Source organism: Andrographis paniculata, unplaced genomic scaffold, assembly GCF_009805555.1.
Source record: "Andrographis paniculata isolate CXL003 unplaced genomic scaffold, ASM980555v1 Contig50END, whole genome shotgun sequence".
Lineage (NCBI taxonomy): Eukaryota > Viridiplantae > Streptophyta > Magnoliopsida > Lamiales > Acanthaceae > Andrographis > Andrographis paniculata.
In genome coordinates this window covers 225,374-240,459 of record NW_026137585.1, presented here as the reverse complement: position 1 = coordinate 240,459, position 15,086 = coordinate 225,374, and the positions used below count along the sequence as shown (strand labels likewise).

At 39.8% G+C, this 15,086-nt stretch overlaps 4 protein-coding genes across 5 annotated transcripts; 3 read left to right on the top strand and 1 right to left on the bottom strand.

The window, feature by feature from the left end:
* Positions 1-187: 187 nt before the first annotated feature.
* LOC127253226 (protein MALE DISCOVERER 1-like) lies at positions 188-4,291 on the top strand. The gene is made up of 14 exons (XM_051277680.1): positions 188-549; positions 793-1,165; positions 1,234-1,366; positions 1,460-1,531; positions 1,623-1,763; positions 1,886-1,969; positions 2,068-2,121; positions 2,210-2,268; positions 2,356-2,805; positions 2,869-3,062; positions 3,134-3,266; positions 3,348-3,502; positions 3,582-3,764; positions 3,856-4,291. The coding sequence occupies exons 2-14, from the start codon at positions 1,054-1,056 to the stop codon at positions 4,114-4,116; spliced, it is 2,031 nt and encodes a 676-aa protein (XP_051133637.1). The 5' UTR covers positions 188-549; positions 793-1,053; the 3' UTR covers positions 4,117-4,291.
* A 571-nt stretch (positions 4,292-4,862) lies between these two features.
* LOC127253229 (CBL-interacting serine/threonine-protein kinase 12-like) lies at positions 4,863-8,667 on the bottom strand. 2 transcript variants are annotated; one of them, XM_051277684.1, is made up of 2 exons: positions 7,083-8,667; positions 4,863-6,417 (listed from the first exon to the last, which is right to left on the bottom strand). In XM_051277684.1, exon 1 carries the CDS (start codon positions 8,455-8,457, stop codon positions 7,090-7,092), a length of 1,368 nt encoding a protein of 455 aa, XP_051133641.1. In that variant the 5' UTR covers positions 8,458-8,667; the 3' UTR covers positions 4,863-6,417; positions 7,083-7,089. The 2 variants fall into 2 exon arrangements, with proteins under 2 accessions (XP_051133641.1, XP_051133640.1); XM_051277683.1 differs by having other exon boundaries at positions 4,863-6,420; positions 7,083-8,666.
* LOC127253228 (CBL-interacting serine/threonine-protein kinase 20-like) lies at positions 5,022-6,586 on the top strand. The gene has a single exon (XM_051277682.1). The coding sequence runs from the start codon at positions 5,022-5,024 to the stop codon at positions 6,432-6,434; it is 1,413 nt and encodes a 470-aa protein (XP_051133639.1). The 3' UTR covers positions 6,435-6,586.
* Positions 8,668-11,376: 2,709 nt separating the features above from the next.
* Positions 11,377-14,918, top strand: LOC127253232 (shaggy-related protein kinase eta). The gene is made up of 12 exons (XM_051277685.1): positions 11,377-11,658; positions 12,392-12,484; positions 12,674-12,733; positions 12,822-13,094; positions 13,176-13,250; positions 13,337-13,393; positions 13,548-13,688; positions 13,773-13,823; positions 13,924-14,019; positions 14,118-14,201; positions 14,295-14,396; positions 14,506-14,918. Exons 1-12 carry the CDS (start codon positions 11,644-11,646, stop codon positions 14,605-14,607), a joined length of 1,149 nt encoding a protein of 382 aa, XP_051133642.1. The 5' UTR covers positions 11,377-11,643; the 3' UTR covers positions 14,608-14,918.
* Positions 14,919-15,086: the final 168 nt, after the last annotated feature.

The window sequence follows — 15,086 nt, the reverse complement described above, 5'->3', positions numbered from 1 at the left end:
CAATAGTCTTTGTGTCTGTCAACGATTTGATCGGCGGCCGACCATTTCCCGTCGCCGGTTGCCTCATAAGTTATAACCCATTTCTATGTAAATGTATAATTTGAGAATATATATTTTATAATAATAATAATAATAATAATGGGCCGTGAAAGGGAAGGAGTGAGTGTAAGGCAGATATAGTTGGAAAGAAACAAACTTTGGAGAGAGAGAGAGACAATAGAAGAGCGAAGCGAGAAAAAGCTGCCATTGTTTCTTCTTCTTCTCCTCGTCGTCCTCCTCTTTCAGAGAGGGATGGTCGAAGGGAGTTTCAGCCTCTGAGATCATCCTCAACCTTGAAAGGAAGGCCGTGGGCGTGGGCGTGGCGTGGCGTGGCGTTGAAGAAAACAATTTCTCAATCCATCTTCTTCAATCCTCTCCTACATTATTATTTATTTCTGTTCAATCTCATTGTATTGTTATTTGTTTCCCACACAATTCTGTCGAATTCTCCCAATCCTCTGCCTGCCGCAGCCTTCGCCATTGATTCTATCGATGAATCGCGGAAGGAAGGTACATTCATTCCTATTAAATTATTAATTCTTCAATGATACACGAATCGTAAATTTACAGTGCTGCCTTTACGTTTTCTCCTTCCCTTTTTTTTGTTGTTTTCTCCTTTTTTCGTACGGATTGCTTGCTCCAGTGGTTATTCTTATTCGATATGATTCTAGATGTTGATTTTCCATTCCAATTTCTATTCAATTCCATAGAATGAATGCATTCGAATTTTTTGTGGCTGTTTTTCCTTTCCAGCTGAAGGGTGGATTTGGGAGATAGACATTAGTTGATTTAGTCTGGTTATGAAGCTGCTCATGAAAACGGAGGTATTGTTAGCCCTAGAAATTAAACAAAAAAAACGGTGATCATGAATGAGATCATAGAGCCGAATTTGGTCAATAGTTGTTCTCTAGTTTCTTCCAAGCACTTGTGAATCTGATCATCCATCCATACATCCATAACTGAGCTGAAGATATTGTTCCTCGGTATTTTTTACTGTCTCCGCCATAACCACTGATGGTTAGGCCAGCAATGAGTCTTAAATGGACTAATGGAGGTCGATTACCATGCTTCGTCTTTCTTGTTCTTTTCCTGGGAGTTCAACGCTGCTGGTGCCTCAATTCTGAAGGTAAACAACTGATTGGGTTCCTATTCGATCCCCGATGATCATTTCCTGACCCATTCGATGAATTCCAGGATTGGCGTTGTTGCATTTTCTAGCTAAGGTTGCATCTGATCCATCTGGTGCTTTGAGGAATTGGGATGCCAATGATAATACTCCATGTTCTTGGCGAGGAGTGCGCTGTCTCCACGGTAAAGTGCATACGCTGTAAGTCCCTCTGTTTTACATAAGTTTGTTTTTCTACTGTTCCATTGAAGTGTGCCGTTGAGGTCTTAATTTTCCAATCTGTGAATTGTGTAGAGATCTCAGCGGGCTTGGCTTGGTGGGAGTGCTGGCGCCAGATCTCGGCCATCTCTCGGATTTACGAGTTCTGTGAGTACCAATTTCGGTTACATATGCTTGGATTATTGTTCAGTTTCATCGTTTTCGACTGATGTCTTCTGATCTTGTCGCAACTTGTAAGTGACCTATCGAAGAACGACTTTTCTGGGACGATTCCTCGAGAGTTTGGACAGCTTACAGCGCTGGAAATACTGGACCTCAGGGATAATAATCTGACTGGAAAACTTCCGGTGGAATTAGGACAGCTGCATTCCCTGAAAAGGTTGTAGGAACTAACCTCCGATTGACTTGTCTTGTCTTGTTGCATTTTTTTTGGCTCCGCCGAATATATATTACACAGCTAAGTTGTGAACATTGCTCTGGTTTGCTTGGTGGTAATAACAGGTTTGATGGAAGCATTCCTGTGCTGTCTGATAATGTCCCAAAAACTGCTGCCGATGGAATCGCTGGCTTGAATCGAAAATTTGGGTACTAGCTGTGTTTGTAGTTGCATCGAATATCTTTGTGGTTCTTTTTTTCGAATAATCGAGAGGGCTATCTTATCTAATCGATCATATTTTCAACAGCATACGACAGAGTTTTCTAAAGCAGCATATGACAACATCGGATTCTTTTGGCCGGTAAGTGATCATAAGGTGTATGTATCCATTCTCACGGTGTCATCTTCTATCCGAGTATTCTTATTCAGGAACATTGCATTATGTTAAGGTTCAAGTTTGGGGACAAATTTTCACACGATCACGGCGACAGTCGCATTGATCCAACAGGTACCCCCTCAAAGATTTCGAACTTTCATTCTGTAACTGTCGATGCTCCTTAGCTCACACGCCATATCGTGCAATTGTATCTTCCAGCTTTAACTGATTCGAGTCATGCCGAGAATGTCAACAGTGAGTTCACCAATTTGCGGCGCAGATTAGCCGAAGGGCCAAGTAATTTTGTTGCTGTTCCTCCCAATAATATGCCTCAAGCCCAACCCCAACCGGACCCTGTCCTAACTCTTCCAAGTAGCGGCTCATTTCCTGCTATTCCAAAGCCGAAGGCTGCATCTCCTGCATCACCGCCCCAACCTGCATCAGCTACGCCAACTAGTCCCGGTGCCGCCAGTCAAGCTGCTGTCAAACAGTCTCCGGCGGGTGGAAAATCAGAAAATTCTTCCAAGTCTATAGCATGGACCTTACTTATTGCATTCGTGCTCGTTATTGCTATAGTCGTGTTTATCATCTGCAGAAGCAGGGCAGCGAAGAAGCTCGGTCCTTGGAAGAGCGGATTGAGCGGGCAGCTGCAGAAAGCTCTGGTTACCGGTATGCTTTCAAATTATCAGTTGCTCGGCGATGAAATGAAATCCAACTCAACGTTATTTGTAGGTGTTCCCAAGTTGAATCGGGAGGAGCTCGAAACGGCATGTGAGGATTTCAGTAATATTATCGACATCGTTGATAGTGTAGCCATGGTGTATAAGGGAACTCTATCCAGTGGAGTCGAGATTGCTGTTGTTTCGACAACTGTACAATCTCTGAAAGAATGGTCGAAGCGCTCGGATTTGATATTCAGGAAAAAGGTTAGACAGTTACATCTGTTGATAAGAACTTGTCGAACAACGTTATACCTTTGTATCTGTCCCCTCTGTAGATCGACACCTTGTCCCGAGTGAACCACAAGAACTTCCTTAATCTTATCGGGTACTGCGAGGAGGACCAACCTTTCACTAGAATGATGGTATTTGAGTATGCTCCAAGCGGGACGCTCTACGAGCATCTGCACGGTAAAATTCACGAGAAAATTAGTTGGTTGTTTCGGTTTAATTATTCAAACATACGAATTGATGTATTGTTTGTTTGTGTAGTGAAAGACGCCGAACACCTCGACTGGAATGCGAGGATGAGGATCGTCATGGGAGCGGCGTATTGCCTGCAACACATGCACGAGCTCAATCCACCGATCCCACATTTCCTCTTGACTTCGAGAGAAATTTTCTTGACGGATGATTATGCTGTCAAAGTATGGTTTTCGTTGTGGCTCTTTATCTCGATCTCGTCTTGTGTAATGAATCCATTCTCAACCACTGCTGGCTTTTCAGATCGGCGACATGAGTTTCTGGGGCGAACTTGTCGACAAATCAAAGAAACCTTCGGAAAATGAGTCCGAGCTGCCTCTGCCAGCTGATCTTGAAACGAATGTTCGGAGCTTTGGAATCATGCTGCTCGAAATAATAACCGGAAAGCTTCCTTACACGAAAGAGCAAGGACACATCACCAATTGGGTATGCATATATACAACATATTCGATAAACATAGGGTATGAACTTCTTGATGATTATGTATGTGACTTGACCGTGCAATAAAATCGACCAGGCTGCGCCATACCTATGTGACGAGAAGAGCATGAAGAACTTGGTGGATCCGACGTTGAGTTCTTGCAACGAGAAGCAGCTTCAAGTGGTGTGCGACGTGATCAAGAGCTGCGTTCAAGAAAATGAGCGGGAGAGACCATACATGAAGGAAGTTATTGATAGGCTCGTGCAAGCGATCAACATATCGCCCGACGCGGCGACGCCGAGGCTTTCTCCTCTTTGGTGGGCCGAGCTCGAAATCCTGTCTGCTGAAGCTCCCTAACTCCGGTCCTAAATGTGTCATTTTCTTACCATACGATTAACATATACATATACATATACATATTGTGTATGAATGTATGTATGTATGTGTGTATGGTAAAGCAAAGATGTATACTTGATTTGTTTGTGATATACATACAACTTTTTTCTCTTTGGGAAGGAAATTAATTATTTGATTCTTTTAGTGAGGGTGTGATTTTTGGTGTTTAGTAATGTTTCTTTTTATTTTAGTTTTTGTTTGAATAATAATTTGGATATGATGTTATACAATTTTATAAATATACTATAAATTTCAAAAGAAGAGAGGCAATAACAATTCGATTGCTTTATTGTTGGATTGGATTGGATTGGGTTAACAAACTAAAGTAGCATGCATGCATGCATTTACCTGCATTTTTTAGTTTGATAACGATTTGTAATAAATAGATGACATCATCAATACAATATATAAAACGAAAGCCCATTGTTTCAATATCTCTGCAGTGATGAGTTTGATTAATCAACTGGTGAACTTGAATCAGATGTGTATCCCTTATTGCAAATTAAATTATTAACCAGAAATTTAAACCCTTACCTTTACTTTACATTGTCCAAATGAATCCTGACCTGTCAAGGAAATAGAATATCCTTAACGAGATTCCCTTCTTCATACTTTCTTCCACAATTACTCTACACCATCCATCCCCTATTTCTTCCCCTGCCCAAATCCCTTTCTGGGTCCTCTCCCATTTCTTTCTGCCTTTCACAATTTCTCATTTCTCTCTCTCTCTCTCTCTAAACGCAAGGGATTTTCTTGGAGCTTATTGCCCCCTTCGGGCAAGGCTTTCAGAAATCTCTTGCAACACCTTCTCCAATAAATTCATGTAACGTTGGATTGGATCCTATCATCGTATTCAATCTTGTTCAATGGAGAAGATCAAAGAAGGCAACATTCTGATGCAAAGATACGAGATCGGGAAGTTACTCGGACAAGGAACGTTCGCCAAGGTTCACCATGCAAGAAACGTCGAGACCGGGAAGAGCACCGCCATCAAAGTCATCGACAAGGAGAAGGTCCTCAAGGTCGGATTGATCGACCAGATCAAGCGCGAGATCTCCGTCATGCGCCTCGTCCGCCACCCCAACGTCGTCCAGCTCTACGAGGTTATGGCCAGCAAGTCCAAGATTTACTTCGCCATTGAGTACGTCAAGGGCGGCGAGCTCTTCAACAAAGTGGCCAAAGGCCGCCTCAAGGAGGACGTCGCCCGCAAATATTTCCAGCAGCTCATCGCCGCCGTAGATTTCTGCCACAGCCGCGGCGTCTACCACCGCGACCTGAAGCCGGAGAATCTCCTCCTCGACGAATTCGGGAATCTAAAAGTCACCGATTTCGGACTCAGCGCTCTCATCAATTCGAAGCACCAGGACGGGCTTCTCCACACCACATGCGGCACGCCAGCGTACGTCGCCCCGGAGGTTATCAACAAGCGCGGCTACGACGGCGAGAAGGCCGACATTTGGTCCTGCGGAGTCGTCCTGTACGTCCTCCTCGCAGGCTTTCTACCTTTCCATGATCAGAACTTGATGGAACTATACAAAAAGATTAGTAAGGGGGAATTCAAATGCCCCCATTGGTTCCCTCCCGAAGTTCGGAAGCTTCTCCAGAAGATTCTCGACCCGAATCCGGCGACGAGAATAACCCTTTTGAAGATCATGGAGAATCCATGGTTCCGAAAGGGGTTCGAGGAAACTGCGTCTATGCCGCCGTCTCCAAGCATTGAAACGGGAAATGTCGAGGACTCATCCCCGCGCAGCGTTCTGGATGTCCTCAATTTAGATGATTTCGATTCAAGTCCGATTAAGGAGAAGGAAGTCGAGAAGCGCCGCCTGACAAGGCCGAACAGCATGAACGCCTTCGACTTAATATCCCTGTCTCCAGGATTCAATCTGTCGGGTTTGTTCGAGGACAGCAACAGCAATTCGAAGCAGCGCGAGGCGTGGTTCACGACAAAGTTGCCGCCGTCGGAAGTGGTGTCGAAACTGGAGGAGGCCATAGCATCGACGGCGGAGAAGTTCAAGATCAAGAAGGAAGAGGGGGTGGTGAAGATGGAAGGGAGCAGGAAGGGCCGGAAAGGGCAGCTGAGCATCGACGCGGAGATCTTCGAGGTGGCGCCGTCACTGCACATGGTGGAATTGAAGAAAACTGGAGGAGACACCATGGAATACCTCAAGTTCAGGGATCAAGAACTCAGACCTTCCCTCAAGGATATTGTGTGGAGTTGGCAGGGTGGTTTACAATCCCAGGATCCGGACAAGCAGCCTCCTGCTGTACGAGAATAACAAAACACAAAACATTGGTTAGCAGGTGACTGCTGCAGTAATTCTGATTTTAATTTGATACTACAGTGCCTTTTTTGTGAGTATGAATTGTGTAATTTGTACATCTGTGTTTAGAGGCAACCATTTAAAATAAAAAGTCTATCCATTTTTTACAGTGCTTTTTCCAACTCCTGATGAAAGCAATATGCAACCTATCCATGACAAAGTAGGGCCATTTCTCAATCCTTACAAGACATGGAACATGGCCTTCTTGTAAGGAGTTAATCAATACTACTACACAAGAAAGGAACTTCAAGAAATATGAGCCACAATTCACTAATGTTGTCCATTCCAGCCTTATCATGATGATTGGATAGACATTCATTAGGTATGAAATGATGACTTGTTCTTCACACCTTACACAACCCCACACCCTTTCTTGTTGTTCTTCAACCAAATTTGCAGTCCCATAAACAGCAAAGAAGACAGGCATGGCAACAAATAAATACAATCAAAAGATGTGTATATTTAATCTCAAACTTAACATTCATTCTAAGAAGGGTATGCTGCTGTCATCTCCTATACAAAAACAAAACAATCCAAGAAACATGAACACAGATAAGTGACAATCACAGAAACAATATCAACAAGTGTAAACAGAGGGCATACACTAGCTTTAAGAACGATTGGCGACATCACTGCCTCCGGCGAGGCTCTGCAATCCAGGCTTCAATTCTTTCTCACAAAATTCGTCGTATTCATTTCGATCCCCTCCCTTTCTCTTAACCTCAACTACATTCAACAATGGCGTTAACTCAAATATCTCCACTGAAATCGCCAAAGGCCCCTTAACCCCTTCCCTGCATCCCTCCAACGACACTCTGCAATCCTTCTTCCTCACCTCAAAGCTCACTCCATTGGCAATTTCCTCCAGCTTCAATATAATTTCCGGGACAGATGCTCCCGAGATAAATCTTATCCTTCCATCTGAGCCTTCATCAAACAACCCTGACAAATCAAAACCACGTGAAAATGAAATGATATCAAAAGCGTTCAAGCTAGCAGGCCTAGCAAGCCGGGGGATCCTCTTGTTCTCCGGCTCGGACTCTGATTCGGACAATGAGTGATCGGATAGAAACTCGATCCCATCACTCTCATAGTTATCAACACTGCAAAATTTATCATCCTCGATGTAGAATTTCACATGCTTGAACCCTTTCTTGAACCACTTAGTTTCCATTATCTCAGAAATGGTGATCCGAGTCTCAGGATTCGTATCGAGCATTCGGTTCAGTAATCGAATCAATTCAGGTGAAAACCACCTAGGGCATCTGAATTCACCTTTCTGAATCTTCTTATACATAGCCATTAGATTCTGATCGTGAAATGGCAGATAACCGGCCATTAGAACAAACAGTATCACACCACAGCTCCAAATGTCGACTTTGGCCGCATCGTAACCCTTCCTAGCGAGCACCTCCGGCGCGACATACGCCGGAGTTCCGCATAAGGTGTGGAAAAGGCCATCCTGCTTAATCTGTTCAGAAATAGCACTCAACCCGAAGTCGGAGACCTTGAGATTCCCATCATCGTCGAGAAGTATGTTTTCCGGCTTCAGATCACGGTGGTAGACGCCGCGGGCGTGGCAGAAGGCTACTGCAGAAATTAGCTGTTGGAAATACTTTCTAGCGACTTCCTCCTTGAGCCTCCCCTTGGCGACTTTGTTGAAGAGCTCCCCGCCTTTGACATACTCCATTACGAAGAATATTCTCGACTTGGTCGCCATGACCTCGATCAATTGGACGATGTTCGGGTGCCGAACTCGCCGCAGAACGGAGATCTCGCGCTTGATGTGAGCTGTTAAACCTATTTTCAAAACCTTCTCCTTATCGATCACCTTAATCGCGACGCTTTCCCCCGTCCGAACGTTCCTCGCGTGGTACACCTTAGCGAAAGTTCCATGGCCGAGAAGCTTCCCGATTTCGTAACGGCCTAATAACAGCCCTTTGATTTCTTTCTGCTTATGAAACGCCGCCGTGGCCATCGATCGAGCGGATTTTTCCGATCAAAAACCTAGAATTGGTTGTAAATTAGTGAATCCTCCATCGCCGGAAGACTTCATTAAGAGGTGTCCAGAAATCGGAAGAAACGCCGAAATATGATACTATTAGTTTCGCCATTTTCGCTGAACGAAGTAGGTGGCCTACACCTTTGTGTTTTTAGAAGCGCCCGGGACTCCAGCGCCCGATACGAGAGCTGGACGAATCAAAGCATTCTACAACACAAGTTTTTATTTATTTATTTATTTAATAAATAAATAATATATATGGAAATATTGCTGCCGCCTTAAGGTGACAGCTGGACGGCGTTTAATGCTGTAGTAAAAAATTAATAATCTTCTCTTGCTAATCACATCATATCCAGAAAATAATAATAATAATAATAATAATAATACACATCATCAAAGGTGGCTGCCAACTTTCAACTTCGAGTTTTGAATCTTGTCACGGAAAGGAAAATTAATGCTAGTAATTAATAAAATACGAACCTATGATTGAATCATGGTCAACCCAATTGCTAATTTTATTTTATATAGAGATATATATATATATTATTTGGAGATAAAAATAATTTTTCTGGTAATACAATCAATAATCAATTTACCCGTCGTTGTTTAGTGGAGCTTGGATGAGACTGGATTTGTTTACGGTTGTTTGCAAATATTTTTTATTTTGAAGATTTTGAAAGTAATAAAATTTTAAATTAAAAACTATTTTATATAAATAAAATACAAGTAACCATAAGGCAATATATAATTGTTTAGAGTTTCTTTAAATTTTCAGAGATGGTTTTTGTGTTTTGGTTTTTGTTTTATATTTTTATTTTTATTTAAATTTTTTGAAATAAAATAATAGTTTAATATGATATTATATATATACACAATAGTATATATTTGTTAAGATTTTTTTTTTTCATATAATACAAAAAAAAAAAAAAAACTTAAATTGTCTGATTCAAATTCAAAGTAATACAAATGAGGCAAAGACAGAATTGTGTATAGCTATATTTTATAATAGAATAAAATACAGTTAAATTTAATACCCTGCAAATTAGATTCGATAAAACAAGTCATACTAAATATCGAGTTTGAATACATGACTTCAAGGTCACAAATTCACTTTCACACCATCGTACTATCCTTTACGGAACAATGCAAAACATATTTTATCTCATTACAATACGGTGCAAGTTTGATCAAAATAGCAAATTAAATGGTCATGGTCATTTTGATGTAGAAAATTTTTAATATCTTGATTTTCTTAGTTAACATGTAACACACAAAAATCAACATACAGTCCGTATAAACTTAATAGAATGCAAGACCATTTTGCATGGCTCAAAATCGATGGAAGCTTAAAGCTACAACTACATTCGAACTGTCTCATGAAACCTAACATATGGAAGAGTCAAAATATGCTTCAAAATATTTACAGGTCATTCAATGATCACGAGCCCATTGCTCCAAAGTTGGTAAAAAATTAGTTTAGATTTTATTTGATAGTAAGACGGTTTATATAAGAATTATAGTGAGAAGAAATTATTTAAATGCTTTCAAAATTTGAAGTTTCCTTCTCCCTTATTTAAATATATTTTAGTGCTCACAATAATGTTACCGAAAAATCGATCTGAAGAAGATGACCAAAGATGATGACCAATATGCAATGGATTTACTATCAATATGTAGACTCTCTGTTTTTGTTATTACTGGACTATAAAAATCAATTTTATGTTGTGTTGTAAAATAAGTTTTATAGTAGTATCTACTTAATATTGATTGTTTGTTTGTGCATTTGTTTATATCGTACATGAAGATAGGTGTCTATTAATATTTATAAATTAGAATCTAAAAAATCTAACCTGAAAATTAGACTCGACAAAATAAATTGTATTAGACGAACCATTTGAGCTTATGACCTCAGAGTCACGTGTCCATGCCACCACGTTATTTGATTGTTTACCACGGATTTACCATATTAAATAAACAACAATATAATAATGCATATAAGTTATTTTAATTACTTAATGTAATAACATGAATGTGCTCAAAATATATTTATGAATTCGGTATGAAATAAATATTTTAAAAAATGAAAATACCATTACATTAGAAGATCGTGAAATAAATAAAAGTGGTAACAGATTATATGCAAGTGGAAAGCAACATTTTTTGCTTTTTAGAAATAGAATAGTACGACAAGTTAGATTAGAATTTGTTTGTTTTAGTTTAAATAAATATTGAATTTGGTGTCTTGTTATAAAAGATATGTATTTTTTATATAAAATAATAAGTATTACATTACATGGTATAATAAAAAATTTTGAAACCAATCTCTCTAAGTAGACAAAACCTTGTGTTCTTTTTGCCAAAAATAATAAGTATATTTTTTTAAAAAAATTAATATATTACACATATTTATTATTTCTATGTTATTTATACAATTTTTTTATATTTTAAATAAAAAAATATTTTTTCAAACTATTTTACAAGACAAATATACTCTTGATTTAATGTAATTTTTATTGTTTAAATATCATAGAATTACATCAATTTTTTGTACATTATATAAAATTTAAACATAAAAAAATACATTCTTATGACCTCCTATATTTTAAATTTTCATTAAAACAAATACTAATAATCATGTACAGTACATTATTTTTTATGAAGGCAAACCCTTTGTTACATAAATACGAGTGCATTTATTTTACTTTACTAAACAAAACGGAGACGTCATGCAGGCAGGCAGTTAAGTTCGTGTTTGCGTAGGAGTTGAAATAGGCGTAAAAGCGCTGCGGACTGGAAGTCGTGGTTCTTAGAAACGCGCTTTTTCTGTTATGGAGAGAGCGATTTCAGATAGAGCAGCGTGTAGGGGTAATTAAAGAAGTCAGGGTCCCCTTTAGTCTGAATTATTTGCACAAAGAAGAAAGGAGGAGAGCTGTAATCACATGGGCTGCTGCTGTTTGGTTGATGGGTCCTCCGCCCTTCTCTCTATCCCCACCTCTATCACTCTCTCTGTCCTTGTTTCTTCTTCCTTTTTCTTTTCCTCCTACCGACAATGATGAGCACTGAGCCGTAAATTCGGAATTTTTCACGAGTTTAAAGTTCCTGCCAAATCCTTCTATCTTTTCTTTCTGGTGGTCGTTTTGTTTTGCGGGAAATTTGGGTGTCATGGCCGACGCTAGGGTGAGTTTTACTTTCTTGCCTTGTGTGTTTCTTTGATTTTGGGCTGGAATTGCGGCAAGGGTTTCTTTCTTTTAGGTCTTTGGTACCCTGGGAATTGTAGATCTGCTTTCGGTGTTTTTTGCCCTAACCGTCAACAGTTTTGAATCTAGATTTACAAGTTTGTGGTGCTCGAGATTGTTGTTGCTTTTTATTCGTCGTCCGAGTCTTGGTTTGCATAAGTATGGTGTTTAAGAAAGCTTCAAATCTTTGTTGACCGGTTTTAGCAACTACGTTTTCTCTGAATTTTGGATGAGCGTAACAATGGAACTGGGTGTTGAAATTGGGGTTAGATTTCTCACTGCTGGGTTTTCTTTGTACTCAAATTTAAGCATATTTCTTGATCTAGTTGATTTTGTCACTCCAGATACGCAAATGAGGGGTATGCTAGTTTTCTAAATCACTTGCGTGTTTTACGTCTTAGATCTAGTCTTGCTACACCTTTTTGCCTGTTCTTAAATGCTTTGTTTGCGGTTTGATAGAGAAGAAGAGCATTAAAGTCATGTTTTGGCTTTATTTCTAAAATTATTGGCTCAAGAAGCATCTTATACAGTGTAATCATTATGATACTTGATCTAATATGCTCTTGTGTCCATTGATACTTAGAATGTCTTTTATTGAGGCCTAAATGCTTAAATAGCTATTTTTATTGATATGGACTATGATTTAATAACTAATTGTAATTTGGACTTTGCAGGAGATGCCGGCTCCCGTAATGGATAGAAATGATGCTCTTGCTGGTCATATAATTTCGACAACAATTGGGGGCAAGAATGGAGAACCAAAGCAGGTATATCTGTATAGCCTTTTGTTGGCTTGGAATCTAACTGATTCTTTATCAGTGCTGCAAAGATTTGTCTCCTTGTAGTCGCCAGTTAATTACTGTTGTCTGTATACCATCCTCTTGAGCTTCTGCAGCTTTGATGGGGTGAGATGATCAAGCTACTATCTCATTTTTCTTTTTTGTTTATTTTTTCAGACTGTTAGTTACATGGCGGAGCGAGTTGTGGGGAGAGGTTCATTTGGAATCGTGTTTCAGGTGTATATCGATACAGCACACATGTATTTGTGCCCTTCGCTGTGATGTTCTACATCTAAATAGTTTTTCCCTTTTTTGTTTCACTTAGGCAAAATGCATTGAAACCGGTGAGGCTGTTGCTATAAAGAAGGTTATGCAAGACAGAAGATTCAAAAACCGGGAGTTGCAATTAATGCGGACAATGAATCATCCTAATGTTGTTTCCTTGAAGCATTGTTTCTACTCAACCACAAGCCAGAATGAGCTTTTCCTCAACTTAGTTATGGAATATGTTCCAGAGAGTTTATATCGGGCACTGAAGCATTATAGCGACATGAATCAGAAAATGCCGCTCATCTTTGTGAAACTCTATACCTACCAAGTGAGCACATTTTGATAATTCCCTTAGTATGTCTGGAACATGACTATCACCGAATCATACTAAATCAGGGTGCCTTTGCAGATATTTAGAGGGTTAGCTTACATGCACTCTGTTGCTGGTGTGTGTCACAGAGATTTGAAGCCTCAAAATGTTTTGGTATGCACCCGAGTAATTATTCGTGATTTTAAACACTTGTGGCCTTTTTTCCGTTTATAGTTGACCTGTTACACTTTTTCTTGCAGGTCGATCCTCAGACCCATCAGGTTAAGATATGCGACTTTGGAAGTGCAAAAGTATTAGTAAGTGATCGTCTTTTCTTATTATCTGTTCTCATTGTGTAGGGAAACATGGAGTTATAGCTTTATATTTTTCCATCTTGAGATTTTTTGAAGATGTCACTAGCTATACTCTTCCTTAGTTAACTCTTAACAACTCTTTGTGTATTTCTGATAGGTGAGAGGCGAAGCAAACATATCGTATATTTGCTCACGATTCTATAGAGCACCTGAGCTTATTTTTGGGGCTACTGAGTATACCACTTCAATCGATATCTGGTCAGCAGGCTGTGTCCTGGCTGAACTTCTTTTGGGTCAAGTGGGTGAATATTTTTTTCCCTTTAATGTGGTTTTGATGTATTCTTTGTGAACATATTATTAGTTAGTATGCTGTGATGTGTAGCCTTTGTTTCCTGGAGAAAATGCTGTTGGTCAGCTTGTGGAAATAATCAAGGTAACAAATCATCATTGTTATGGAAATGATATATCAAAATATTGCTTGCCTTTTAATGTATTGTTCTGTTTTAAAATTTTGTTACAATGTCTTGTTTTAGGTTCTTGGAACTCCGACGCGGGAGGAAGTCCGTTGTATGAATCCAAACTATAATGACTTTAGGTTTCCACAAGTGAAGGCACACCCTTGGCACAAGGTACCTGCTCCATTTGGAGCTGTATTTGTTTGGTTTGCATTCACATTTTCCTTTCATAGTTTTATCATGAACGGGATTTAACTATGCTACTTTGATAGGTTTTTCAAAAGCGTATGCCCCCGGAAGCGATAGATCTCACCTCCAGGTTGCTGCAATACTCTCCCAACCTCCGTTGCACGGCAGTGAGTTTTCTTTCAGTTTCCATGAGTTTTGTATATCTTTGCAACCATTTGTTAAACTTTGTCATGGCATTGACGAGATGCTTCTTACTGCAGCTTGAGGCTTGTGCACATCCTTTCTTTGATGAACTCCGGGAGCCCAATGCCCGTCTGCCTAATGGCCGGCCATTGCCACCTCTATTCGACTTCAAACAAGAGGTGCGTGTGCCCTATTATTTTACCAAATGTTTTCAAGTATAGTTGTGGGAATTGGGATTCGTATCGATTGCAGTAACTGAAATCTTTTGATCTGGATTCGTCATAACAGTTATCCGGTGCCTCGCCAGACCATATCAACAAGCTGATACCAGACCATGTGAAACGGCAATTGGGACTGCAGTTTTTTGCATCCTACGAGGGGATGACGTGAAACACCTGCAACAATGACTAGTTAAAGAAGAAGACAGGTTCGCTAAATCTCCTCTTGATGAGGGAGGGGTCACCGAATGAATTTAGTTGATCAAAGAGCTATTCGGACGGTTACAAAAGGTGCTGCTATGGTTTGTTTCTGTATACCGTGCTGTTGTGTATTATCATCCCCTACCTTTTGCTCTTTAAGCTAAAGCAGCATACGTAGCCATGGAAAAGATCCTCCTTTTGTTATGTGTATATATATGATGATGTTTGTTTGGTTGTTTTTTATTGACAAGAAAAGTGCGCAGCAGGTGAGTGAGTTAAAGATGATGGTGATGACGACGACGGAGTGTATGAATTGAATGGATATGTTTTTCTTTTTCTTTTTTTTTTATTATGTAATTGCAGCTCTCCGCCCCAACCAAAAATGGTCGGGTTGGGATTTTTTCATGTTCTTGTATTGTATTGTATGGTTTCTCACATTTTATTTAATGC

Coding starts and splice junctions, on each gene's coding strand:
- LOC127253226 (XM_051277680.1), top strand. CDS start 1,054: ATGGTTAGGCCAGCAATGAGTCTTAAATGGACTAATGGAGGTCGATTA. Junction 1,367..1,459: donor CACGGTAAAGTGCATACGCT/GTAAGTCCCTCT, acceptor TGAATTGTGTAG/AGATCTCAGCGGGCTTGGCT. Junction 2,806..2,868: donor GCAGAAAGCTCTGGTTACCG/GTATGCTTTCAA, acceptor CGTTATTTGTAG/GTGTTCCCAAGTTGAATCGG.
- LOC127253228 (XM_051277682.1), top strand. CDS start 5,022: ATGGAGAAGATCAAAGAAGGCAACATTCTGATGCAAAGATACGAGATC.
- LOC127253229 (XM_051277684.1), bottom strand. CDS start 8,457: ATGGCCACGGCGGCGTTTCATAAGCAGAAAGAAATCAAAGGGCTGTTA.
- LOC127253232 (XM_051277685.1), top strand. Junction 13,095..13,175: donor TGAAACTCTATACCTACCAA/GTGAGCACATTT, acceptor GTGCCTTTGCAG/ATATTTAGAGGGTTAGCTTA. Junction 13,394..13,547: donor TTGGAAGTGCAAAAGTATTA/GTAAGTGATCGT, acceptor TATTTCTGATAG/GTGAGAGGCGAAGCAAACAT.